At 37.5% G+C, this 27,587-nt stretch overlaps 3 protein-coding genes across 5 annotated transcripts in view; 1 reads left to right on the top strand and 2 right to left on the bottom strand.

The window, feature by feature from the left end:
* Window positions 1–783: 783 nt before the first annotated feature.
* On the top strand, window positions 784–12,049 carry LOC116254171 (thylakoid membrane protein TERC, chloroplastic). Of its 2 annotated transcripts, XR_004172638.2 has the most exons (15): window positions 784–1,143; window positions 1,241–1,324; window positions 1,918–2,066; window positions 2,468–2,544; window positions 4,128–4,215; window positions 4,283–4,363; window positions 4,450–4,506; window positions 4,904–4,985; window positions 6,537–6,586; window positions 6,970–7,026; window positions 7,124–7,202; window positions 8,897–8,955; window positions 10,836–10,893; window positions 11,061–11,311; window positions 11,656–12,049. XR_004172638.2 is itself a non-coding variant. In XM_031629351.2 (14 exons), the coding sequence occupies exons 1-14, from the start codon at window positions 840–842 to the stop codon at window positions 11,159–11,161; spliced, it is 1,326 nt and encodes a 441-aa protein (XP_031485211.1). In that variant the 5' UTR covers window positions 784–839; the 3' UTR covers window positions 11,162–12,049. The 2 variants fall into 2 exon arrangements, 1 of the variants encoding a protein (XP_031485211.1); XM_031629351.2 differs by having other exon boundaries at window positions 11,061–12,049.
* A 4,686-nt stretch (window positions 12,050–16,735) lies between these two features.
* LOC116255137 (BTB/POZ domain-containing protein At5g60050) lies at window positions 16,736–20,540 on the bottom strand. The gene is made up of 2 exons (XM_031630896.2): window positions 18,954–20,540; window positions 16,736–17,791 (listed from the first exon to the last, which is right to left on the bottom strand). Exons 1-2 carry the CDS (start codon window positions 19,536–19,538, stop codon window positions 16,820–16,822), a joined length of 1,557 nt encoding a protein of 518 aa, XP_031486756.1. The 5' UTR covers window positions 19,539–20,540; the 3' UTR covers window positions 16,736–16,819.
* Window positions 20,541–26,317: 5,777 nt separating this feature from the next.
* LOC116254130 (phototropin-1) overlaps window positions 26,318–27,587 on the bottom strand; it is a 30,806-nt gene continuing 29,536 nt past the window's right edge. The window contains exons 22-24 of one of the 2 annotated variants that reach the window (XM_031629259.2): window positions 27,366–27,506; window positions 26,549–26,665; window positions 26,318–26,454 (exon numbers count right to left, since the gene is read on the bottom strand). In XM_031629259.2, coding sequence (XP_031485119.1) covers window positions 26,552–26,665; window positions 27,366–27,506 — 255 coding nt within the window. In that variant the 3' untranslated portion in view covers window positions 26,318–26,454; window positions 26,549–26,551. The remainder of the gene's footprint in view (window positions 26,455–26,548; window positions 26,666–27,365; window positions 27,507–27,587) is intronic. The other variant, XM_050077750.1, reaches the window with a different exon arrangement.

The raw sequence follows: 27,587 nt of genomic DNA, 5'->3' as shown, positions 1-27,587 counted from the left end.
GTAAACATGCATATCTCATGTTATTTGTGATCAAAGTGTATAATTATGATATTGGCACAAACATATATGCATGATATGCTGAAAGCCAGTCGAATTTGAAATAGAATGCTATCTCAACAGTGAAATGTAGTTTCCCTATTGCTCCGCACTTTTGAGTGGTGCTTGTTACTATCTTATTATCTCATATTTGTGAGATTAGCTCATGTATGCTGATGATTAAGTAGGTTGTCGTGTGACAATATATATTCCCACACTTTTTTTCTTTTTTTCTTTTAAGGGTGAGTGGGTTTTTACCCCGCTCTGAAATAGAAGCCACCACCTTTTAGGGTTCACACTTTGGAACGTGACAACTAATAACTTAGGATTTGAACCCAATTTCCTTATAAGATGAACAGCCTTGCTGCCTAGTACTCTAAAAACCCTTGAAATTATTTCCTCACACTCATGTTGCAATTATATAAGATACATGAATGTGAAAAAAGTTAGAAGCCTCAACCTTATGACATTCTCGCTTAATTTTTTTTTGTTCTTTGACATTCTTTTAAATTGAACTGATTTTAAATTGAACTGATGCTCAATTTTTTTTGTTCTTTAACATTCTTTTAAATTGAACTGATGATTGGCATCAGATTCAACTAAAAAAATACAAAAAGCAAGTAATAAATTACATCTCAACTTTTAGCAAACAATGCACACAATTTTGTAACAGAAATTAGTCATTATAGCAGGTCATATGATCGACTCACCCTCCCTGATGCGTTGTGAAGTAGCGGTGGGGCAAAGCAACCAGTTCTCGGACCGATCACTTTTGGCCTGTGCCTTCTCTCAATCCCAACCTCATGCGAATGCGACATCTGAACTCAACAACGTCCACTGTTCGTACCACTCATCCGCACTCTTCTGCGTCTCTCTCTCTCTCTCTTTTTCTGGCTCGCTCGCTCGCTCTGAAACCAGGAAGGATGGGTGTGGCGTCACTCGTCCACCACCCTGTCCACCTGCCACTTCCCGGTTTGATCAAGTTGTCTCCTCCCCAATTCACCCTCAGGAAGCCCAAGAAATCTTGGAAGGGTCACTGCTTCTCCTCCCTGCCTTCCTCTCGAGTTCTTCGCTGTCCATGCCCGCCTCTCTCTTCGACTCCGTTAGGTCCGACTTCCTATCCCTTCTGATGAGTTCTCATCCCTCCATGTTTGTTGGGTTTCGTTTCTTTCAGATTTATGTTTTTTCTTGCGTTCGCTCTCAGAGTCGAATTATCGGCTTCTTGGCCGGATTTTCTCGCCGATTTCTTGCTACAGAGACTCGGAGCAGGATGGTGTCGCTTACTCGGGTAACGGAAGTGTTGAATTGTTTGGTTTTTGTCGTATATTTTGTGAATACAACTCGCCACTTGTCCACTAAGAAGGATGGGATACAACTCGCGGTTCATAGCATCAAAGTATCCTGGTTTACTTTGGATAACTCGCGGTTCATAGGATCAAAGTATCCTGGTTTACTCTGGATACATCGGTTCATCCATGCATTCCCTTCGAAATTGTTTAATGCGGTCGACGTATTGCAAATTTTGGAGGGGGATGTTGATTTCGGAACGCCGTCCAGAGTCTGCGGGGTTCAGATGATGGTAGGGTTGTTCATTCAGAATTCCAAAGTTTCGGCCCTATGGTGGTCGCTGCACCCACTGCATAAATGGGACAAAACTGGAATACTGCACTAATTTGGTATCAAGCTATGCCACAAAAAGAAAGCGTTTAGTTGAAATTTATGTTATTTTTATTTTTTTAGCGTTTAATAATTCATGATTCTACTTAAGGATAAAATAATAATGAAATGGTCATGCATCTATCTGGAAGTAACGTAGTGATGAAATCACCATGCATCTCTCTGAGAGCAATTTATAGTTTTTTTTATGAAATGAGCTTGTAGAATACGTGGAAAATGAGGGTTCTCAAGCAGATGAGGATGCAAAAACCAGTAGCTCCGTTCACAGTAATCGTTCACTTGGAAGTCACAAGGAGTCAAAGGAAGAAGCTGCAGAGAATTATCTGTCGTCCATAAGAACGGTCGTGTTTTGGGTAAGTACAATTTCATCAGTTTCATTTGAAATTAGAAGCACGTACTTAGCTGCTTATGGATAACATGTTAGATACATTTTTAATTATTTTCTAAATTTTACATTTTTAATTATTTTCTAAATTTTGCTTAAGAAATTCAAGTTTTTCCTTTCTTAATGAAAAAAATTAATTTGCAAATACCCGTTGGGACACTGAATGACTGAACTATTAGGAGCATTTAGCAAGCAATTCTTTTCAATAATGGCTGGTACTGCTTTCTGCAGTTATTAAGGGCAATTAAGCTTTTCTGAGTGGAACGGAGGAAGGGGACTCCTTTTCGCCTTTTTCTCTTTATTGTTTCTTGTCCAATTATTAATCAGATGAAGCCTGTCTTCTTAGACACTTGACCCCCAATTGTGTAGGTGTGTGCTGCTGTGGCATTTGGGACTTTCGTAGGGTTCAAAGAAGGAGTTGACAAGGCCTCTGAATTTTTTGCTGGGTATGATAATGGCAAGACCGCTCTGGAGTCGAATAATTTCTGTCTAACTACACAAGATGAACATGGCAGCATCATCCTAGCTTGGTTCTTTAATTTTATATTCTTTTTAAGTGGTTTACTTGTGCGCTATAGCATTTTACTAATTTTTTTTTGGTTTCTTAATTTTTCTAAGTTCTTAATCATTTTTATATTATGCTATCCTATTCCGAGCTTGACCAGTATGGGTTATTATATGCACTTGACTATCCTCGTTCCTCTACATGGTTCAGTTATTCAAACAAGTTTGGCCCATTGCTAAACATCAACTAGAGGAGCTCATTGATGATTGAAGGTTAAAGGAAGTGAGACACTTGGCAGTCCTATAAACTCATATACAGAAGACAATAAGGACAGAATCACAGGAGTACACTAGAAAGGTTTACTATGCCGAACTTTTTAAAGCCCTTAGGGGGCAGTTGGTCAGATCAAAGGTTATTTGAGAACCTATCTCAAATCCATTGTTTTCAACATGTATTACAAATCCCTTATTTGAAGATGCATGGATTACAATCCTTCATGTATCCGTAGTCCATGTATCCAAAGACTACCCGACTATCGATTTATAGATTTGAAAGATAACGGGGATCTTAAATCCATGGTTTGGAAATTTGGTGTCTGACAAAACCATGGATTTAAGGTGTAACCCCTTGACAAAAAAGGTTTTTGGATTTGAGATCTAGAGCAATTGGATGCCTCCTTAGAGTGCTTCTGAATCTTACAAGGATCATTACAGATAAAATCTGCCAAAGAGATAGATCCTTGTTTTGACAAATAGCAGGCAAGGTGAAGGACTGCCCTTGCTCCTCAAAAAATTACTCTCATTGCTATTAGTATCTCTTGAAGACAGAGTCCTTTTCTGCAATGAGTACCTAGCAAAAGAAGCCCCATAGCATTTCACTGAGATCATAAATGCTCGTAACCACTTCCCAGCATGCACTTGTTTAGAATTCCTTGCTAGTATTATCTTTTTGCTCCTTATGTGCTGCCAACACATGATATCGTCGACCTGAAATATCCTTAAAAATTGGTATAGATAGTAATAGCTGCATATATATTCTAACATGAACCTAAATAACCACATCCTCCTCCCATTTGAGTCATTGGCAATCATGTGACCCAAAATGTCACCTGCTGGATTCCTTTGGGCACTTCTTATGAACATCATGAGCTGAAACAGGGTTTGGCTGGCACTTGAGGAGGATAAACCCCATGCGGAGGATAAGACTTCGGTATTTGTCATTGATGACCTGTTTGGTTGTTAAATTTACTTATATTTTCTGTCTGAGGTGGCTGGGAACGGAGCATAGGGTGTAAAATGTTGTGGGAGCTATAGGGTGTAAAATATTGTGGGAGCTACTGGGGACTTCGTGCTGGGTCTTTGGTCTTGCTGTTGCAGAAGAGGTGATGGCAGCGGAATCCCTGGACTCTCATGGAAGGGCTCTAACTGTTTCACATATTAAAGATACAACCATCCAAATCTTTTTTTTCTCCCATGTTCTTTGCACCTTCAGTAGTGGTTCTAAGATTATCTTTTCATGTTTCAGTTACCTGTTGGAGCAAAGCTTGTCGGTGGATAACCTTTTTGTCTTTGTTCTAATCTTCAAGTACTTCAAAGTTCCCCCACCATATCAGGTATATGGTTACTGTATATAATTCGATAATCTAAAACTGTTGTTAATAATTCCTGGTAATCCAACAGAAGCGAGTACTTTCTTATGGCATTGCTGGTGCAATTGTCTTTCGTGCAATAATGATAGCGCTTGGAACTGCTACTATAGAGGTCTGCAACTTTCGGCTTCCGTCCTAGTTATTATTACTTTCTTTCTAGTACGTCAAGTTTTGATTTGGGTATTCCACTGCATTCAGAGATTCGAGGCAGTGAATTTACTGTTAGCTGCAGTTCTTCTTTACTCGTCATACAAGGTATCAATAAGGAGCTTTTTGTTTAAAAAGTTTATGTTTATTTTACCTTTGATACAACAATGTTGCCTTTTCTTTTCCTTCAAATTTATTGGATTTTATATTTGTGAATGGTTAGCAGCTAATCAACATCCAACACATGCATTCCATGCTTATTACATTGAGCAAGTGGCAAGTCAATAATTTCTTCCACTGGTAATCTGGAAAATTGTGTCATAATCCAGCAAAAACTTTATGCCTTGTAAAACATCTGTTCATGTTTTAAAATAAAATGGTTGACCATGTAACTGTTGCAGGAAAAATGCAAACATGCTGGTGGACATGTTCTGTTTTTTTATTAGATTGACATCTTTGCCACTGTACCTTCTGCATAATAATGTATTTTCATTTTTTTTTTCAGCTATTTGAAGGAGATGATGAAGAGGACGATTTGTCAAATAATTTCATTTTGAAGTTATGCCAGAAATTTATCCCTGTCACATGTAATCCCTTTTTTCTCCTTCTGTATTCTCAAAGCATAATCTTCTGTTTCAACAGATGCATTTTCTGTGTTGACTTGTTCAAAACCCAGAGAGTTCTTTCTGTGCTGCAATGTTCTGTTGACCACCACCAACAGCCAGTTCTGTTTAGGTTTTCATTTGCAACTAACATTAGCACAGCTAGTACATGGCTATGTAAACTTATATATGTATGTGCAATCAACTGTTTATCATTTGGTTTTCTATGCAAACTATGGTTTTCCTGCTTATTATGAGTCTTATGGAGCATTCGTCCAACTTTTCTCTTCATTGGTATTTTTGAAATCAAGAATATGCAAATATACAATATGGTTCCATGTAAAGATGTTAGCCCATAAGTCTTTCTGGGAGAATGAACACACAAATTCAAAATTTTGCACTTGCCGGGCTGTATGGGTTCAATTTTCACCTGTTGGTACAACATAAATAAACAACAACCAGACTAGATTTTCTGACTTGAGGAGTGGTGACTGCCTACTCCAGGTTGAATGAAGAGCTAAACTTATAAAAGCATACACATGGAATCCAGAACAACAACTCGAGGCAGGAGTCAGTGTCCAGAAAGTTTTGCATATGCTACTATGCAGGAAACTGTCAGAAATATAAAATGGTGCCAGCAGTGTAAATAAGTAATACAAGTGCCATTTGTGAGTCTCTGAAAACAGTTTGGGCATCTCCAACATGGATGCCTTCCTATTCGGTGGTCGTGAATGTCCCTAGGACTTTTCTGAATCAGTTTTACATCTTTGTAGATATTCGGTGTTCATGAATGCTCTTAGGACTTCGCTGAGAATCAGTTTTACATCTTTTTAGATGTCAATGGTTGTCTCAGCACCATGGAAATATGAAACAAGAAGTATGTCTTTCTGAAGAGTAGGTTGTTGGATTGTATAAACCAAGAAATCTCAAACAATTAGTTTTTAAATCCTTAAGTTTTAAACATCAAAATGGGATGATTTTAGTACACCTATAGGTTTTCAATATGGGTTTATATCCTTACGTTTAATTTTGTGAAAAAGCACACACAATCAAGATACTTATCTAGTTTTCTGCACTCAAGTGTGCAAGATACTATTCCTCCCTCTCTCTCTATAAACACACACACACACACAAAAGAGCATTAATGGACTGCAATGTCGAGTTAGGCATAAGCATTTATTGGGAAGAGGCCAAAACAGGCTAAATCAATTGGGTTGGCATAGGTTCTGCCTTCTATACATGCATCAAAAAGCGTGAATATTCACCTTTTTCTTCTTCTTTTTTATTTTATTTTATTGAACGTGCTGTCCATCTGACAAGTGCTTGCTTCATAAATATATGAAAGGGAGGTAACCTGTTTTTGGTCATTCACCAAAACTATTCTTGTCATTATTGCTTCTTACGTCTAATCGAAGTGTATATATTGGTGCCAAGTGCTGAAGACAAACCATTTTTGAAGATATGAGTGTCTGGCTATATCTTGTATCCCTGAGTTAAAAGGCTTATGGTGCTTGTGCTTTTCCTTAATGTTAACAGCTTACTATGATGAGGATCGGTTCTTCACCTTGCAAGATGGTATCAAGAAGGTATGCCTTTTGTTGTTCCCAGTTCATTGTGGTGTTGTCTAGAGTCAAAACCAGAAATTTCGTCTGGAGGACCATTATTAATTTATCAAAATTTCTAAAGGAGGAGGCAATGGACACTTTTATAAATTTTTCATTATATAAACTTTTTTAATTTAAAAAATTTCAGGGCAGGGACCAAAGCCTCCTATGCATTCCTCCATCCTTTTACTCCAATGCCAGTCTAGTCTTTTCTCTATCCTTTGTTTGCTTTATGGAGCTATACACTTTTGTCTGTACCTTTCCTGAGCATATGATGACTCTGGTGATCATTTAACTGTCACATGCATTTTGTATTTTGAACTTTCAAAATTTGACAGAATTTCCTGGTATTTCTTTTGAGACAGGCAACGCCTCTACTTCTCACTGTTGCTGTTATTGAACTTAGTGACATTGCGTTTGCAGTAAGTTACTCCTGTCTAATCTACGTGCATTGACTGTGATGTCAGCTTTCTGCCTAAGCCTTGTGGAGTGGTTAAAATGGGTGCTGTTGTTTTTCAGGTGGATTCAATACCAGCAGTCTTTGGAGTTACACATGACCCTTTCATAGTTTTTTCGTCAAATTTATTTGCCATAGTAGGTATGTTTTATGTTACTAAGGACCCATGATTTGACTAATGCACTTTATTTTTTAACTTGTTTGGAATTTATTTATTGTTTAAATGTAAGGCAAGACAAGGGTTTTGCTCAATCGATTATATGGCATAGCGAGAGATTGCTAAGGGTGTTGTGTCAGAGCAAGGGTTTTAACTTGCCCCTGTAAGAAGAAAATGTGCAATATCATGCTTCCATAATAGGCGCATAAGGTATAAATTCAGATAAGGAATCCCATGAACCTGATAAATGCATATACACAAATAGAAAATTACATGAGATCAACTGCCAAAAATGATGGATAGCTGACAGGAGAGGAGAGCTGTAAATTACAGATATTAATCATGTAAATGCATAAAAATATGCATGTAAACAAGAGGGGCGCTAGGTCCAAAGGAAGATGTTACCTGTTTCAACTTTCAATTGACTAGTCACAGCATAGAATTAAAGGGCCTTTAAGGGGCATTATAGATACACCAAAAGAAAAAGGAAAAGATAAAATAAGCACAAGAGGAAAAAGTGACGAGAGAATGCATATGTAAAATCTGATTGTATACAGGCAAAAGGTGAATTCACACACATACATACATGCATAATGTGTTTTTTCTGGGCTATTTAGTGCTTGAAAATGAGATGTCCATGGTTGTTATTTCTGTTCATGTGCTGTCTTATCATGTGGTATGTTGTCTCATGTGAAACTCTGAAAAGCAAGTTCACATTTGGTTCATTAATTCCTACTGAAGCATGTAATTTCCAATCTTTCCTCTTGTAGTTCTATCATTTTTTTAGAATTTCCTCTGACCAAGTACCTTCTGCATTAGGATAATCAAGTTGGGAGAAAGAAGTATATTTTCTTCTTTGTAAATTGAAATTAAAGGATTTTTGGAATTAATTTTACCTTTTATTTCTTTTGCTCCAGAGTAACTGGTTACAAGTTTTGATTTTTCCAAATTCCTCTGTGCACTTTTGAAGGATAAATATGGTCTTGTGTTACTGGGATTGTATTCCGGCCAGATTCCTTTCTTCTTGCCAAATGTTCAGTAAACTGTTTGTCATTCTAGTGCTATAAGGTTATTGTCTTTTTGTATGGTTATATACAATTAGTAGTTACATTTTTCAGAAGACTTCAGCTTTCATATCCATGTCTGAATAACTGGTGTTGATGAAAAGAGGCAATACTTCACCCCTCCATAATCATAACAAAGAATCGAAAATATGCTGACCGATGTAGTGGGCATTAAGGGAATTTTGTAACTTTGATGCTGGAATTGCAGAATGGTACGAATTTGAAGGTCTCTGTTGTTTCTTCCTTATCATGACATAGGTGGCCTGTTTTTTAACTTTTTAGATTCTTTTATGTCTGCCATCATGTATGCAGAAGCAGTTGTGAATTTGACAATTTATAGTTTACAATGTGACTCCTGTAGAGAGGCACAATGTGAGAGACAAAGAGAGCATCCGGGTGACATAGTTTCGATATTGAGATTGCATCAGCTATAGGAATTTCTCTAATTCCCTAGAGCATCCAGGCAACAATTGTGTTCATATGATATTACTTGTATAATTTTTCTATTGTGCTACCGAGTAAAAAGAAAATAACTTGGATGCCTACCTGATTCTGATTACATATCATTATTATTCAGTTTTCTGACATATATACATTTTCTCTCAATATTCTAGGTCTAAGGTCACTCTATACACTGATATCTACTAGCATGACTCAGTTGGATTATTTGCAGGTAATGTCCCTCATGAGTGATGCAGCATTTTAGTTCCTTAAAAGTTGACCTTTATTACTGTGCCAGTTAACGGAAGATCTTTTGTTCAACTTTACATTTAATTAAGAACAAAAACCTGTAGCATTGAACTTTATACTGTTTTGCTGGAATTGACAGAGGCAGACAAAGGACAATGTTTCCTTTATTCTGTATCTCTTCCATATTCTAGCTTTGAAAACAAGCTGTTGCTAAAGTCAAATAGTTCATATTTACATAAAATGGTCTATGCTGTTCATACCAGGTCAATCTAAGTAAAAGAACTTATTTAGTTTAAATATTGAAAATAAATGCATTTGAATATAGACCCTTCAGTTGTTCTAGATCATTGTAAATTTCATTTTCAATTTTAATATGGAAAATGGAAAAGAGCAACTAGTATTATTTCTCATATCAAAGTTATTACTCTCTTCCTGTGTTAGTGCTTTAGCTTTGTTAACTGGTACATACCTTCTATCAGTATCTGAATTTCAAAAAATAGGTTTTTTAGCTACTTTCAATGTTTGATCAATGCTTGTTTGTCAATGTTCTGAAAATGTAAGCCAGCAAATAAGTGCGAACAAAGAAACACATAAACCATGAGGTGGTGAAGTATGAGTAACGAGTTTCATAAAAAGAAAAATGGGGAAAAAAACTTAAATATGAACGGGAGGTAAGAATTTACTCCTGCAAATAACAACCTGATACAATTTCTTTTTGTTATACTTGGAACTCATAGCAGTGGCATAAAGATAAATAGGAGATATTAATGGATCTCATCCAATGGTCAATCAGAAGTTTATGCCCGAGGTTCACAGGGTTATCACAAATCAATTTAAATACAAAGTCAAAATCCCATGTATAGAAATCTGTCATCTTTTTGTGCTTTGCAGTATCTTTTTCATTCACTGAGGACCTTGACTTCAGCATACTTTGCCTTCACAAAAATTTGATTTGGAATCGGGATCCCCAAAATCAATCAGATGTTTCAGACAGCTTTATGCAATTGCCTGGCCGTGAAACCCTATGCCTGGTCCAGAAAGGGAGTCCTAGCAAGTTTCTCCATATGTTCTCTATAATACCGTAACATCTTTCATCTGTATGATTGATTAATTTTCCTAAAGCCTTGGCTTTTCTGTTTTAAGGTATTGGAAAGAAAGAAAAATTGTTTTATTGGATTTTCAGGATAATAGGCAAGTGAACAATCTTTTCTTTCTTTTTTTTTGTTGTGTTTTGACCCTTTTTAAGTTGTCAGTAATTTTAGTTGTGAATTGTGATTTAAGATTTTGCCAGGAATTGGCATTTGTGTTTCATAGAGCTGACATCTCGTTAGTTTCTAGCATTATAGCTGCATTTATTTGAAGTGCTAAATTCTTCATGCGTTGGTAATTACTATCTTGTTGCTAAATTGTGTTGAATCGGTGCCATTTCTGTGTATCTTTATGCCTTTTGAGAGAGTCAGTTAGTGGGTAACTGTGAATAACAGAAAGATATATATTGTAAAGTTGTAATGGTTCGTTGTGGTCTTATTTTGCATTACTATTTAAGGTCCTGTGATGAATCAATAGCATGTGTAAAAGGTATTTTCTCCGGACGGTATTTCATTTTCTTGCAGAAGGGCACCGATGCATCCTTCCCAATAGGTTATAGGTTAACAAAGTTAATTCTGTGGGACATCTCTTCAGTCGATGTGAAAAACTCTCTCATGGCATTTTTCCTCCAGCAAACAGTTACTATCCTCCATTATAGATCTGCACTGGGCCATCCTTTAATGTTGACATTTGTTTATGTGGATATGTTTTGTTATTTCTATGATGCTGGAATTTTTCATTTTTGATGGTCACTAAGATGACACTATTTTGCAGCCCAGTATTGGGGTCGTTCTGGGCTTCATAGGCTGCAAAATGATTTTGGATTTCTTTGGTGAGTAGTTCCTTCAAAAATCTTGCATTTGGTTTGATGTCCGATGCTCTTCTTTGTTCATCTTTGTATGGTTCATATTGTCTAGATTTGTCAGCTGGTAATTGACTTTGATCAGATTTACTTTTCTATCATTTGGCTCACACAATGAAATACTTATCATTTGTTAGGTTACCACATATCAACAGAGGTTTCCTTGGGTTTTGTCGCAATAAGCCTGGGTGCTGGAATTATATTGAGTCTGACCAAAACTGCTGACACAAAGGAGTAGCAGATAGCAAGGCTTCAATTTCATGTGGATAAAATCTTCAGAGAAAGTTATTTAAGAGAAGTGTATAAAATCATGTCTGGATGCCTGTTTGCTCACGCATGTTTCACACAGATCATACCTGGTTTTTGTTTGGCAGCATTGACGAACCTGGTATTTTCAGTTTCCTTATCTTGTCCAACTGTTACCTTTGAAATTTTGAACAAACAGGAAGGATTTTGCTCATCGCAACCTTTCGGAGATTGAGCGCTCTCTGCTATGTGCCAAGGCCTCTTTAACTTTTGCTCCAAAGTTTACGTTTGAAGCTTGGTCGTCACCGCCTTCTCTATCAAAAGTTCCAAAACCTGTTAGCTTTGGCATCTGATGAGTTGGCAAATTCTGCCAAGCTAGACCGGGACAATCATTTACAGCTGGTCTCGAGCTAAAGGCTGGTGATGGTTTAGTTGGTCTTTCTCTGAGGCTGGAGGTACTGACTCTGTTATTTGTTGATTTCTCAGATGTAACCAAGGTTTGCATACGGGGATTTGGGGAGCATGTCTGTTTCTAGAGTGGCTTCGTCCCTGATGCAGTGTTGCTTGTTCCAGGAGGTTGTAAGTTAATGGTTTAATCAATTTTATTATTCCTTCCTGCTTCAGAGGCAAGGAGATGGCCCTGTAGCAGCAGAACAAAATAATGTATAGGCCTCAAGGGTGTCTGCAACAGTCAGTACGTCTTTTATGTAATGTCTTCTGTTGATGGTAACTCAGCTTTTGTTAGGTGGAGCAAGCTTGTCTCTGTCACATGGTTTCTTATTGATTGTCCGGCTTGATGTTTTTTACCTGGTTCTGGTGCATGTGGTGAACACCGTGATCAAAACGGTGTAATTTTTATGGAATTTCTTTGCCCCGTGTACACCTTATTAATCAATCTGAAGTGCCTGCCAATTATTCTACTGCCAAAATTAACTGCCAGCAATTGGATCATGGTTTTATGTTCTATAGACTCTTGTATAAGGCATACTCTGGAATATCTTTCTTGGGTTTTCTGAACGTGAAGAAATTCATAACATGGAAAACTATAGTAGATCAAGATTAAAATTAAAATCTGAGCATTAATTTTTTTGAAAAATCTGTTTGAATAAAATTAGGTTAAAGCATAGTCATCACTATGGGTGATATTTTGAAAATATGTGTTTTTAATGCCAAAATGTTTAAGGGGAAATCTCGCGGTATTCTCAAAATATCACCAAAATGGTATAGTGTTTACTGTGATAATATCATGAAATTATGGCAATATTTTCCCTTTTTTTTGTTTAGTGTATGTTTCCATCTTTTATTTATTGTAAAAAAACGTAAAAACTATTTCGAATCTGTGTCAATCTATTTATAAGAATAATAGTACCAAACTCTTAATATTATAATTTTCTATTAATTATTTATATGTTGTTTTTTTTTGAATTCCCAAGAATTTCCTAAAAAATATTGCTGATACAGCCCGAGAACTTGCCTATGTTTTAAATTATTCAAAATGGAATCCGAGTTGATGGTGGTATCAGGGTTTTTTGGGCTGTCTAACATAAGTTGTTAGTGTGATAGTTGATGCTGTATCTTATACTTTCTTGACGATTTACCTCGTGAGGTTTTTTGCTGAGAGAGAATCGGCTTACTTTTATCTTGATTTAATTAGAGAAGTCCATGTATGTGATCCCAAGGAAGGAAACGTAAAAAGTGTGAAGGGTAAAAACAACAAATAAAATGATCTTAAAAGATTAAAAATGAGAAATGGTGCAGCATTCTTCGAGCTCTAATGCCAGCTTCTACTAGAAAGCTGATTTACAAGGCATTGCACTGTAAGGGGGAAAAGTGAGACTGATTTGATGTTGAGTGGTACTCATTATGTGTATGGAGGACCCATTTTTCATCATTAAGGGAATGAAAGCGCAGATGGGGACAAAAGTTTCAGAGAGCGTTCTGCATTTGTCAGAAGACTGTCCCATTTTATACTAGGTGGGGACAAATGTAAAAGATTCCCTTCTCTTTAATTATTACTTTACTTTTACTGCAAAGTTTGTCTTTTTTTTAAGCAAAGCTTCGAGGGTCAAAAAGGGTGTGGATATGGGCAAATTAGGTTGGCCAAGATGGAAGCTTGATTTTAGAGACCATGCAGTGAAGTAAAAATTGAAATTAAACACTTTCACCAGTTTCTTTTCGTTTAGTTTTCATAAGGAAGTGCTCAATTCACTGTTTTTCTATCATTAGGTGAGTGTAATTTCGCCCGCCTGTGGCTGACAAGATTGAAGTTCTTCTGCAAAGCCCACCATGCAGAAAGGTTTTTCTTATTGGGATGAGCAAGGCTGAGGAGGCGGACACCTGCCGGTTTCTGCTAGAATGTCCAACTAAGGTGGCGAACTCTTGTCCTCTCTCAATTACAGCCCCTTGGCCAGATGGATAGAACTTTGTTGACGTCTTGTAGGGACGTCGGATCATATATCCAACCAAACTGCTTAAAAAAAATGGATATCGAAAAAAATTAACAATCCAATTAAGAAATTAATTCAAATTTGGATTTAAAAAATGACATTCGCTTTTATTTGAATTTAAATATCTGAGACCATTCGGATTCAGTTCAGATTTAGTTCGATAAGTTTCATATATCTAATGTCTACACATTTTGGAAGTAAATTCTTAACATATCATAACGCAATTCAAACTGTTAAGAACGATGCCATCTCATACTCGCAAGATCAAATCTGAATTCGACTTCAAATATATGAACATTCAAGAAAGCAAATATAGTTGAGAGTACATCCCATTCAAATGCAGCCCGTTGAGATCCTGATTTGAGAAAGACAATTGAACTCCTTTCCATGGATATACTACTAGCAGTCTTCATTTCATTCGTTTAGGAGATGTGAGGTGGTAGAGAAAACTGAGCCTTATATCAAGTTGCATTTTTCCATCATAATGCCTAGTGTTTGGTTGGCCTTTAAGGGGAAAGGGATGCAAGCTGGGCAGCTTTCCTGTGTAGCCACATATGCAATCGGATTTAGGAAATAAGATTCAATCAGATTTCGATTTGAATTCAGCTTTAACTAAGATCCAATTAGATTTGGATTTGGATATCAATTTAGTTTCAAATAAATATCATATATTTAATATCCATACATTTTACAAGTTGTTTTTTAACAGATTATAATGCAATTCAAATTTGGTTGTCTATTTAAAATTTGGAATTGTATTAAAATGTAAATTTGAAAGTTGGTTTCAAATAGGATTTAGATTTTAAGTTTAAATTATTTAGATATGATATAGCCTTTTCTTCATTCGTATTTGAATCCGAATAAGTAAGCATCCTATAATTGGATGCGGTAAAATTCAAATAGGATCCATAGACAGAAGATGAGTAGTATAATTCTTTACACTTCATAGCTGAATTCCACTGTTGCTGCAGACTCCCGATTCTGCACACTCATTGTGTCGAATATCTTCAAGGAATTTGGAAACCATTCTGTGGTTGTATCAATGTTGAAAACCACTTTCCTTTTCCTCTTTTTTTGGATTAATGAAGCCATAATGGGGGCTAGTGTAGTGAAGGAGCCTGCATTCTAATTTTTCCTTCAAGGCACTAATTTAAAAAATACAGATGACAATCATTGTGGGTTTACTCTTTTTCCAGATTTGGTTTTCCCTTTTCAGATCTGGCCAGCTGGAGTTGAGCATACTCCTACCAAATTATGCCTGTGACACACTTTCAGCACCAAACTCTACATTTTCCAAATCTAAGCCCATTGAAATCTTGACCTTTTTCAACTCGAAAGTACTACACAGCATTAACCAGCTGGATGGAGTTCTTTTGCCGCAGCAACCTATTTCATTTTCCTCCTTAATGAACATGTCAATATAAGAGATGCCGTCTGCCCCTAAAATAAATCTGCAAAAAATGACAAATATTGGTTAGAAGAAAGTTGAACCTGTAAAGCTTCAACTCATAATTTCAGAGAAAAGGCATTATCCCATTATAAGCATCGAGATTGCAGGCATGGCAGCTAGAGATTTGTTGACGATCCACAGGAACTATCTTGTTTGACAACAGCAGATGCAGGAGAAACTACGTCGTGGACAAAGCAGGGGCTGAAGTTGGCAAAATCAGCAGCTACCAGTCTTAAACAGCAACTGCAATCAGGGTTTGCATGCCAAACAGAAATATCAGGCCTTTGACCTTTTTCAACATGTTCATGCAGAACACTCGAGCACTAGTTTCATGCTAGCCCTCTAGATCTCAAAGACACATGTATCAGGGAGTTAAGGTCTATCCACAGACTGACAACGAAAATCACGAGGACAAATGAAACAGTGGAGCCCATGCAAGAAAGTTATCCAAGCATATATAGCCACTAAATCTGTTCTTTACATCAACTTTTTCATCCAAGAAATGTTCCATGGATTTCACTCATGATTTCCTCAAAATCATTGTACAGATGAACTGGAATTAGCCTAAGAATATAAAGCAGCTTGATCAGTCAGAAATGAACCATGGTTCCTCTCACTGCAAACAACCATTCCTGGAGACAGGAAGCTTCAAGTTCATACTAAACCTGTTCTGAAGCCCAGGAAAAAGCATGTACCTTTGCCCCTATAGAGAAGAACATCAATTGTTATGTACTGTATTGCAACTCAACTGTGTTGCATCATTAATTCAGCAGTATCAGCCATAACCTACTTAAGCTTTAGAAGTACTAATCTGCTGCTATGCTCGCCATTGCAACAGTCTCCTCCGAAAATCAAACATTTGTTAAAAGATGCTTTAACATCCATAAAAATAATCAGCTTTCTACACAATGGCACGCAGCAAGGACCAAACGTTTCGCGAGACCAACATATGAAGGAACAAGTTCCCTGCCAACATTGCACCGTACGCTGGACTTGACAAATTTTCTGAGAACTACTGGTGAAAAAGTTCCCATTTGTTCATTTTTTCACCCTCCATTTTCATAGATCTTGTGATTTATGAGGGGCGAGGTAAGCTCCTTCTCTTCAGTAAAGCCTCCACATTGAACAACAGATCTTCGTCCTCTTATTTTGGATATGTGGCTTTAGGAACCCAGGAAGCGTAACCAATGGGTGCATCAAACATGAATTAGTAGGTAAACAGCATCATAACCTTTGACTGCTCGCATAATTTCACTAGGTACCAGCCATGAAAAGTGACAAAAGCATGTGCAAACATCTTCCAGACGAGAAAGTTAGCATCTGTGTGTTAGCACCTGTGTGACATGGATACACTTGTTTTGCTCAGGTACCCGTGTCGGGTACGCGGGTATGGCGACACGGGTACGGCTGGGGGACGGTTGCATTTTAAAACTTTTACAATTACCGTATGTGCAACCATGTGAAATAGGTTAGCACCATTATGACCAATAAGACTTCATTTTTCAAAAGAAATGCTTCAAAAGAACTAGATATAATTCTCTAATATTTTATTACTGAGGAGGTGCATGCAGTGGGTTTTACCGCTGTTGCCATGAGGGTTGTTGCTTTGACTAGTTAAGAAAAAGGACTTCTAGTGTGCTTGGTACGTATCAATTTAAGTGCACTAAAATTGAACCAATTTCAGGCCCTAACGGCTGTAACTTCCAACATCCCAGCTTAAAATGCAATATACAATGAATACAATGAGAATGTATCAGCTATTATATAGCGCAAGCTGCGATTGAGACCTATCCTCGGAAATGTATCTTCTAACAAAAGCTCTTCTCCACCAAACTTCGAAAGCCCTCTGAATGTTAGGACAGTCATCCCCTCTGTTCAAAAACCGATCAAACCACTTCAGGAACAATGACTGTTGTTGTGCTAACGGCAATGTAAGAATCATCTGCCCAAGCCCGTCCTCCATTGACTTCTTGTCAAGTGTCTTGCAAGCTCTCTTCATCCATCCAAAGTCCTCATACAGTGCTTCCAACCATGTCTCCAACAAGGAAATTCTTAAATTCTTTGACACCAAAACCTGCCCCCTGCCAATTGCTACACAAAGCTGAGCAGTAATCCTGCTAATTTCATATCTGTACATGACAGGTATTCTTGAATGCAGGGTCGTAAGCTCTGAACAGTCAGCCCACAACTTCACAAACTCATCACACACTTTTTTGTCGATAAGAATATCAACAACCCAGTGCAAATTATCTGCTTCCCGAGCAATTTCACTCATTAGTGCTCCACGATCTTGTCCACTGTCTTCCACAATAGTAGCTGTCATACAGTGCTGCAGAAGTGCATTGATACATTTGTCACATATATGATAAAGGATTTCTTTGTTGATTTCTACCTTGTTAACATTGACTCCATTGCCATCACTGCCGTCCCCATGCGTCAAATGTCCCTTGAGCAGAACAGATAGCAGCGACTTCATTTCTCTTCTGGACCTATCATCCTTGGCACATAAGATCCCCTCCAAGAGTTGTAAAAATATACCATCAGGGTTTTCAGAAGTTGATGGTTCAAGGGAAACTCTCTGCAGAACTTCAGCAGTAGAATATTGGAGGTCAAGCTGGTTGAGGGTGGAGACGACCTTTTCCTCTTCCTCCTCCGACCAAGGCATGGCTTCCAAACACTCGAGGCATGACAATATCCCCGCATCAAACATGATTGCTGAAGATACCTGCACATTTAAATGTGCTACTTTGCTCACAAAACCATCCAGATGTAAAAGGGACAAAGAATATGGTCTTTCTTCATTAATTGCTCATAATTCATATGGACAATGCTTTCCCTAAACAGAAGAAAAAAGACAAGATTCTCCATTGGAAATCAGGCGCATACGCAGGAAAAACAAAGCAGACATCGCCCATGTGATCAGCACACACTGTTTTGAGAGTGATGAGATTAAAGATGCCAGACAGACTCTCAAGCACAGGCATGTCGACAACTTTTCAATGGTTGAGACACGTAAGGAAGGCCATCATAGACTTCGTCCAGGTTTTACTTTATAAGAGACCGGTTAAGCCTCGTCCATAAATAAAGATAACAAGAAGAGAAGAGGAGATATAAGTCCAGATTTTCTCGAGAAAGATGGCCATTTCTTACCCTAAACAAGATGGTTCTCATGCTGTAATACCAAAGCTATATTTTCACAACAAAAAAGTCCATGCAATTGCAGTGATAAATGAAGATTCACGTCACCATAGTGCTGGAAGGCTCAGCCAGACCATCAACAGGGACCAAACAGTCTCTTCTTCCTGATACCAACACTCCAATTTCAGGTGTCTAGGCCTGACCAGTACCCTGGTCAGCTTTCTAGTTGACAAAGCTTTCTACTTGTAGAGGCAGTGACAAGAATTGTAAGCAAAAAACGAAGGGAACGACAAGGTTGCATTGTTGACAACAACCATGACAACAATGAAGGTGATCACGCATACTATAGTCAAATTTCAAGGCAATTCATGGAACTAAGCATACCAGAAATTAACAAAAGAGAGAAGGGCAAGTGTTCAACACCAACAGATTGAATGCCAACCATGAAGTATGAAAGTGATTATGCATTCTATAGTTAAAATTCAAGCCAATTCATGGGATTAACCATACAACTCTAGTTTTGTACCAGAAACTAACAAAAAGAGAGAACGCCAAGTGTTCATCATCGACACATTGAATGAGGACACTATATTCACGCAAAATTAAAGAAGAACAAGAAAATTTCTTCCTGAAACGTGAAATCTCGAACATTGAGCAAAATTTGACAAACACCCAGTTTGGAAAGAAGAAAGTAGAGGCACAAAAAGGTGAAGAAATTTTTGAGAAGGAAAAAGAAAGAAGGGCACCACCTTTAGGACACCAAGAATCATGGAAACATCCTCCTTGATCAGCCTCCTCCTTAGATCCTTGCAGTACATTAATGCCACCGTCTCCAAGTACGCCTCCACATTGTCACACTCCGAGATCTCTATCTCGTGGTCGACGACCCCTTGCCGCCGGAGCTTTGAGGCGAAGAACTGGCTACAGCCAGTGAGTATCCGTCGGTGGACGTTCACCGTGATCCTGAACCCGTCCCTCGAGCTCAAAGTGAGCTTCACGTCGCCGGACTCCGGCAGGTCCCAGCCCTTGAGGATCCTCTCCACCCTCTCCCTTATCCTCCTCTGGCTCTCCGGTGGGCAGGTGTCCTTCTCTCCGGCCATCATCTCCAAGAGAGTGGGACTGCAATTGGACCTCTCTGCTAAGTACGCAGGAGGAGGGGGGCTCGACTTGGCAGCCAGGACGGCGGTGGGGGAGGAAGGTCGATGGTGGTCCAGAGTGGTGGCTGGGGGAGAAACTCTCGCCGCCTTGAAGGGTGAGAGCGAGGGATCCGAGATGAAACCCTGCTTGATCATGGCTGAGATTTCCTTGCTCCTTTGGGATCTGTCCTCCGCCATCAATGACCCAGACGTGTTGTCAGATATCCGGCTCTGCGCAGTTAATGGCTTTCCGAATTCAGACGTTGGTATCGATAATGGCCTCTTGCTGCTTAAAGAGAGAGGGAGTGGTGTGTGTTAATGAAGCCGCTAAATCTGCACCACAATGACTTCCCGGCAGTAGACAGACCAATGTGGAAGGTGGCTATCGTTAATTTGTAGAAAGAAAAGCAGTTGTAATGCTGGTTCAAAAGCGTGCTCCCATCAATGGCGGTGCCATTTCGTTAGAAGGGCAGCCATCACGCAATAGCATTGAGTTTGTCAGAGCCATTACTACCAATACCAGATCTCTGGTACCAACCTTCTTGTTCTTGGAAGCAACCAGTCCAAGAGCATCCGCACAACATTTATGAACCTTCTCACAAACATTTTGAGAAGAAAAGTACTATCTCAAGCAATAAGCGAACGGAAAATTAAAAACGAGGCTTTTGTGGCTTCATTCAAGATTATATGATGCTTCAAAATTAATTTTGGGCCGTGTTCGATGCTAGTCTGTACTAACACTGTTGAGATCCTTTTTTAATTGTTCATTTTTTTACTTCGAGTACAGTATTTAATGCTATAAAATACACCCCCTGTTAGGTTTTCTCAATTACCAACTCTTTTTTCTGACGTTCATCTGTTCAAGAACCCTACCAGATGGCACATCTCTTCTGTTTGCAAAGAATGGTCAACCCCATTCTCCAAACGGTGTGCGCTTTGTTTTGCACCTGTTAGCAAGGATTCTGATAACTGCATTTCTCTCTCTCTCTACAATCAATTATATATATATATATATATATATATATATTAAAAAAAACTTACTTAGTAACTTGGCTTAAGGAGAGCAAGACAAGCCAACACCTGTTGGAGGGAGGCGCCGTCGCCTCTTCTGTGCAAAGAGTGGAAGCGGTGGCCTCCCTCCTCTGCAAAACCAGGGCATTGGGGGGCTTACCCAATGCCCTTTTTCTTCTTTTAGATCGAACGCTCTACCAGCACCGTAACACTCTTATGCCAAAAAACCTAACGCCGAAACACTATATATATATATATATATATATATATATATATATACACTAAATGTCTCCCAATATGATGGGGATCGAGAAAGAGGCTAAAACAAAGAGCACAAAGTTCTAAGAATGGGGTTTGGCCATTGTTTTACAAACAGAAGAATTTTGAGGAGGGAGGGAGAGTTGAAAAAAGTGATACTTTATTTTATATATATATATATATATATATATATATGGAAAATAGTTGGAAAAATAGTTCAGCCAATTTGACACTAGTTTTTCAATTTCTCTTCGCTCCTTGAAATCCATCAATTTTCAGATGGATGAATGGTTGTAGCGAAGGATCAAGGAAAAATATAGACAAAAAGAAGATGGAAGAGTGAGAGAGAAAACAAATGTGAAAAAAACCAAGTTGTAAAATAAGATTGGTTAAACACATTTCATTTGGGATTGGTTTTTCAGCTGTCATTTCCCCCTTAAAATCCATCAATTTATGCTTGTAAAAAAGAATTAAGGAAAAGATAGAGAAAAGAAAGTGCAAAGAGTAATGCAATTGAACACCAAACTCAGTGTAGCAAAAAGAAAACTAAACAAGTTCTACGACAAGTTCTACGACTTAACGTCCCTCCAGCCAAAATAGAGAGTAATACATTTTCTCATAGTTCATTTGAAAAATTAGGTTTTTCTAACATTAAATTTTTTGTTTCTACTTTTCGGCAAAAGGTTTGCCAAATGCGACGGATCTCTTTTCTTTTAGTATATTTTTTCAACAAAGGCGATCCTGTGCAAAAATTTTGTCAAATGTGATGGATCTCCTTATTTTTAGTATATTCTCTCAACCAAGGTAAAACTTTTGCCCAGTGAAAGTTCTCACTTATTTGTTTCCTAAGCAAAACCTTTTTCCTCCAAAGACCTTGTGTAAACCCACTTTAGCCATACAATTTTTTTTGTTTCTCTCGTTTTCTTGAAATAATCAAACATTAAAAAGATTTAACTGGCTTTTCTCCCTGTCAATCAAACGGGGCAAAACTTATTCTTAGAATAGATTTTGAATGTCCAATTCTACCTATGTGCACATTCAAATATCCCCATAAGGAGTCATGGGCCCCCATGTTTTTTTTTTTTACCACAATCATATGGGGACCCGCAAATCGTTGTAGAGATTGCCCCATTAATCAGCATTCAATATCACAAAAAAGAAAAAAAAAAACTTCCCTCTTGAAGAACTATAAAACAGTTAGTGCTTGGATATTTCTTATCATAAGTAATTGGTCGGGCTGGTTGGTCAGTGAATGTTTGGTTGTTAGTTTGATTTTTATAGGAACTACTTTTTTTTTACTACAAAAAGTATATATCGGACACTCTAATTGATATGTGTGGATAGAAGCAGACACAGAAGACCAATAATTAAGAAGCCTGTTCAAGTCATCATACTACTACAGATTCAAACATCATATGGCCAGAAAGCCTAGTCTTCTAGCCCTTGGTATTTGCTGTCATTATTTGTAACCAAAGCAAAAGAATGTGGGTCGCAAGCCAGGGAACATGGACTTGGATTCCAGCCTACTCTACTGCTTCCTTTCTCTAGACCTTTCGAGTGAAGGAAATTCTAATAGTACATGGCGCTTTCTTATTAGTTCAACTGCAGATTCACATTGATGGTACAGGAATGATAAGAACAACGGTGGGTGGTAGTCCTGTTATGTGCAGGTAATGAAAGTGCATTGCAGGCCTTCGCAGTTTGGTACTGTGCATGATGTGGAGTTGTAACCAGCAGTCACAGGCCATACCTTGAATGTGACTGTAATGGGTACCATTGAACTTTGTCCGTTTCCTTTCCATGATAATGTACTGAAGATTTGCAGATAGAGAAGATCCATACAGTGCCATCGAGCTGGTTTGATTTTAACAAGAAAAAACTAGTTCTGAACTCTCTTGGAAGCAAGTATAAAACATGTAAAGCTCAGTCGCAGAGCCAGGGGTTTACATCTTAAACGGTTGCTATCTAATGAATTTTTTTTCAAATATTGGAGCAAACTCATGAAACAATAGTTCTAGTGTTTCACCAACCTGCCCCATATATTAGAACATATTCATTAGACATTCTTCAAATATTCTTTCTACCAAACAAACCCTAATATATAAATGAGCATATCTTTTAGATTTTGTGAGGTTGGTGTGGGCAACTGCATACACATGTTATCTACCTATGGGCTTTAACGTGATCCTACGTTTTCATTTTCGCGAAAAATATTAGGTCATGATCATGAGATTCGAACTAGGACTGCGCATCTCGTGAAATTCAAACCATGACCAGCTGCCAGACAGCTACAGATCACCTCACTGCAACCCCTGTAGTTAGCAGTTGTAGTCGGCTTTCCTAACTGTTTTTAATGACAAAGAACCCTCCTAGTGGTGAGAAGGAAAGTGTTAGTTCTCTCTCGTGGACTTGAAATAGACAAAAAAACATAAGTTGGCAAGTGTTGGACATAGATTTATCTTATTCATCTTTTGATGTTGATTCTAAATCACATGGGTGAAGGCATGACCCAACACTTCATATATTTTTATTTTGTCTAGTCACATGTGTCAAGAGATGATTAAAAACTCCCATTATTTTAACTTGTTGGGAGCTTGTGAAGTTTAAAAGATTCTTCCGTTTCACTTCATTTTCATTGCGGTTGGGTCCTGTCAAATAATTTATAAGCCAAGTCACATCAATACGGGTACGGAAATATTGGTACAGACATGACAATTTTTAAAATTATGAACATGGGGATTGACGATGCAACAAGATATGCGTTATGTGTGCAAAACTCCCCAAAAAATATCTAAATTTCCACAAGAAACATGAACGGATCACAACAAATATACACGACTCCAAAGTTCAACAAAACATATGCAAAAATTCAATAAAAAACTTAGTAGAGACAAGTGTCAGTTTCTAGTGCGCAAAATTTGGTTATTAGGTTTTAGTGCTTCTCAGCCGCTTTTAACCATGCATTTGAAAGGTTGTTGTGTAATTCTTTAAAGACACCTTGAAAAGCATCTTTTGGTGAAAAGAGGTTTTGTCAAGACCTGGTTTGAACCAACTTTTGCAAAATAATCTGTGTTTTTAGGTGACAAGATGAAAAACATCTGTCATCTGAAAAGCTTGGGAGGAGGAGACCAAGTAATATTTACACCCTTTTAGAAACATCATTTTATATAAATTTAGGTTTTTCACAAACTCAATTTCAATCGGCTCCTAAACGCATCTTAAATGCTATTTTAGAGGTGAAACGACATTTGTACTTCTAAAACATCATTTAACGGTACCATATAAATGCACTCTAACTTCAATTGCCTTGAAAGAATAAAGAAGACATGAAAAAAGAGGACTGAGCGCTGGTATGCCCCATACACTTGGAGAGTGCACCAACCCAAATGTTGTAAGTCAGCCGGAGTTTACCTGAATCGGACGGTTTGAATCGGATCGGTGCTCGAAAGGTGACTGGATTTTTAGCCGATTGAAGAGTGTCGTACGTTGATTTGTAAACACTAAACATGTTCTTAAATAATAGAATTTTCTTATCTTTGACTATTTTTTTAATATTTTTCATTTACATTCTGAAAAATGTTTTTGTTTAATATCTTTTGCCGATTCACGCTTGTTCAAGTACTCATGAACCATATTTCTCTAATGTGTTTACCCAAGTAAAAAAAAAAAAAAACAACTGTGCCCCCATGGGCGTTTCCCCTCCACCTGATAATAGGACTGAACTGTAATAGGTAGAGACCGGTCCTCATGCACAGGGGTGGAGCCAGAAGGGGCCCTGCCCCCTTCGATTTTTTTGTTTTCTTAAATTTACACATAAAATTTTTAAAATTTTATGTATCTTATATACAAATTTTGAAACTATAATTCGACCCTTCTCGTCAAAATTTTTTAGTTCTGCATCTACTAATACAACTCTCGATCTAAAAGTAAAAAGAGGCATTGGAACCTCTTTTTCGGTAATGAGTTGATAACCTCTTGTTTAACCACAATGAACGTACAACATCAGGTCAAAATGGCCAACAGCCAGTGAAAAATCCATTTACCTATCTATGTTAATAACTGGAAAGGGTGAAAATGGATGTAGCTGTAAATAAGCTTAGCAAGATCCAAGAGCAGTGTTATTAATGTTGGTGTGTATCAGCCCGTGTTGGGGCGATGAATGGAGGATCGAAGGAAAATGAATAGGGTTGGGCATTGTCCGGGTCGGCCCAAAGCTCGCTATGTTTTTAATATTATTTTTATTTTAATAATAATATATATTTTATTATTTAAAATGTATTTTATATTATTTTTTAATTTTATATTTAAAATATATATATTTTATTTTAACTGGGCTCAGCCCAAACTCAGGTTTCGAGCTGTGGGCCAGCCCAAGGTAGACACTTATCAGGCCGTGTTGGGCTGACCTGATGCCTAGGCTTAGCTGAAATGCTCATTTATGGTCGTTTGGCAGCTAGAACATTTAGTGGGTTACATGAATCTGCATTAAAAATTGATGAAGATTTATGAAACACTAGAACTTGGAGGCCATGAATCCGCCTCAATCTTTAGACAAATTTATGAATAATCTTTTATTGGCCCAAAGAGGAGTAGTTCTCTAAAAGCAATACTTTCATCATTCTATAGCAAAAGTTAATGCAATGTTGTTAAGCGGTTCTTTGATAATTGCTGTCAAAAGCTGAGCACTTATTTATTAATTTTTAAAAATGAGACGTTAATTGTTATTTGATCAAATTTTAAGGGCCATTATATAACTTTTTCAACTAATGATATTAATATACAATTTCATATTTCCTAAATTTATTGCGCCAATATAGGCTAATGATATTGGGCAATATGGCACGTTTTGAGGGTTTTCAACAAAATGGTAACTGATATTTACAACAATGCCCAAGAGGTCTATTAGAATGGTAGCAGAATGCTCCATCAACCTGGTCAGGAGGTCTATTGAATCCTTCATGCTGAAAGAACTGAAGAGTTCAATAAACAGGGACAGTTTGCCTGACTTTAGCTTTGCCAATAATTTTTTCACAAATTCCAGGGGAACAATCTATTACTGTTGAACTAGTTTGCACAATAGAAAATGACCTCATTATTGCAAAATCTACAACCAAAAAATTTGAATGTGAATCCAAATTCCAAACTTAAGTTAATATATCTCCCTTATTTGAATGGTTCCATCAATTAGAAATAATTAATTTTTTTAAAAAGGAAAAAGGATAAATATCAATATTTGTGTCCAAGTCCCTCGAATTGACTATATTATATATGTGTGGGTACCTGAAAATCGTGATGTTATATGTTGGTTATAAAGGTGTTTCATGCTAAGAGGATCACCTCAGCAGTCAGCAATGACCTTATCTACTTTCTCCATACTCAGTATATACAAGTCGGTAAGGGTCTATCCTCAGGGGTGGAGGCAGGAGCCTTGGCCACCCCCACCCCGCCTCAGTTTTTTTTTTTTTTTTTAAGTAAAAAATGTATATACAAAATTTAAAAGTTTTAGTTTAACCTATATTAAAAAAATGAAAATTTGTATTTTGGCCTCTGTTAAAATTTTGAAACTATAGTTCGACTCTTGCAACGAAAATTTCCTAGCTCTTCCTGTCTATCCTACAAGAACTTAACCTAGTAAAGTCATTTGTTAGTCAGTTTTTCCTTTTTTCTGCAAAAATTTTCCATAGGAAAAAACATTTTACACCATCATATGAAGAATAAAACACAAGAACACCATCACCATTTGAACATATGAACACAGAGTACCAATACCAGTCCATGGGTACAGATGGCTTGATTTCAAGATTCATCATTTTGCCTTGGAAGCAACAGCCAGTCCAACTCCAACCTGAAATTTGAAAGATAATAAGTTGTGTGGAAAATGAAAAAAAAAAATGGTGGAGATGCGACAAGTTCATGTACTGAAGGTTTTGCTGCTAAACCTTTCAGAAGACATTTGTTTGGAGATCCAGCATTGCTTCGCTCTCTTTTGAGTTTGGAGCTTCTGTTTGTTTTTCAGCATCTGCTCCTTGGGCCGGTGCATCAAGTTTAGGAGGTTTCTACAGTTTTAGATCAGATTGCAGTTAGCATGTGAATTTTACAACTGCCAACATATGACCAAGTGCCCAATCTAATTATGCATAGGTGCATGATAACTTTTGGTGATCAATCAAAACTTTTCTGAATAAAGAATTCAATAGGTGCATTGTCACTTTTGGTGATGGATCAAACTCTTCGCACAAATAAGGATTTCAATGTTATCTACACATGGAAATGATGATGTACACTCATGTAGTAGACTCAAAATATATATGTACTTGTGAATGTACATTTCATGAAAGTAACTACACAGAAGTGGTCTCAATGAAATGAACCTAGGAAGCAAAAACAAAAGTTAATATTCTTTGGATGCCTAGGACATATTTCATAAGGATTTAAAAACCAACGATTCGAGCTTTCCTAGCTTATAAAACCCTACCTGATTGTTTCAAAAACATGATTTATGATTAACATTTTTTAAATAGAGTGTATTGTATTTTTAAGATACATATATATATATATGTGTGTGTGTGTGTGTGCATGCGCGTGTCTATATTGAGAGAGAGAGGGAGAGCGTGTGTGTGAAGAGCATATAACTGTCTCATGATCTAAAGATGGACTGACCAACCAACAGTTTTGTTGTACAAAAGCTTCTCAAATGTATAAATATGCAATAGATCATGGAACAGAAACCAATACTAATTCAGTTGAGAATCTAACCATGGTTCTCACAAGAGCCCAATTGACACCACGGAAGAACGGGTGTTGCTTAATTTCATTAGCCCCTTCACGTGCACCCAATCTCTGTTTGGGGTCTCGACTGAGCAAACTGTACATTAACTGCCTGGCTGTGAGGCTTACCTGCATGAACATAGAAGCCCGAAAAACAAAATAATGAAATCAATTGGAGTGCAGAAACCATTGGGTAGTCATTCTGATCTT

The sequence above is a fragment of the Nymphaea colorata genome, chromosome 5 (assembly GCF_008831285.2).
Source record: "Nymphaea colorata isolate Beijing-Zhang1983 chromosome 5, ASM883128v2, whole genome shotgun sequence".
Classification (NCBI taxonomy): Eukaryota; Viridiplantae; Streptophyta; class Magnoliopsida; order Nymphaeales; family Nymphaeaceae; genus Nymphaea; species Nymphaea colorata.
This window is presented reverse-complemented; position numbering and strand designations above follow the sequence as displayed.

Bases quoted from the DNA above. Each gene is read 5' to 3' on its own strand.
- LOC116254171 (XM_031629351.2), top strand. From the start codon at position 840: ATGCGAATGCGACATCTGAACTCAACAACGTCCACTGTTCGTACCACT. The intron at 7,027-7,123 runs GTAAGTTACTCC...GTTGTTTTTCAG, and splicing joins TTAGTGACATTGCGTTTGCA to GTGGATTCAATACCAGCAGT. The intron at 10,894-11,060 runs GTGAGTAGTTCC...ATCATTTGTTAG, and splicing joins AATGATTTTGGATTTCTTTG to GTTACCACATATCAACAGAG.
- LOC116255137 (XM_031630896.2), bottom strand. From the start codon at position 19,538: ATGGCGGAGGACAGATCCCAAAGGAGCAAGGAAATCTCAGCCATGATC. The intron at 17,792-18,953 runs GTGGTGCCCTTC...TTAAATGTGCAG, and splicing joins TGATTCTTGGTGTCCTAAAG to GTATCTTCAGCAATCATGTT.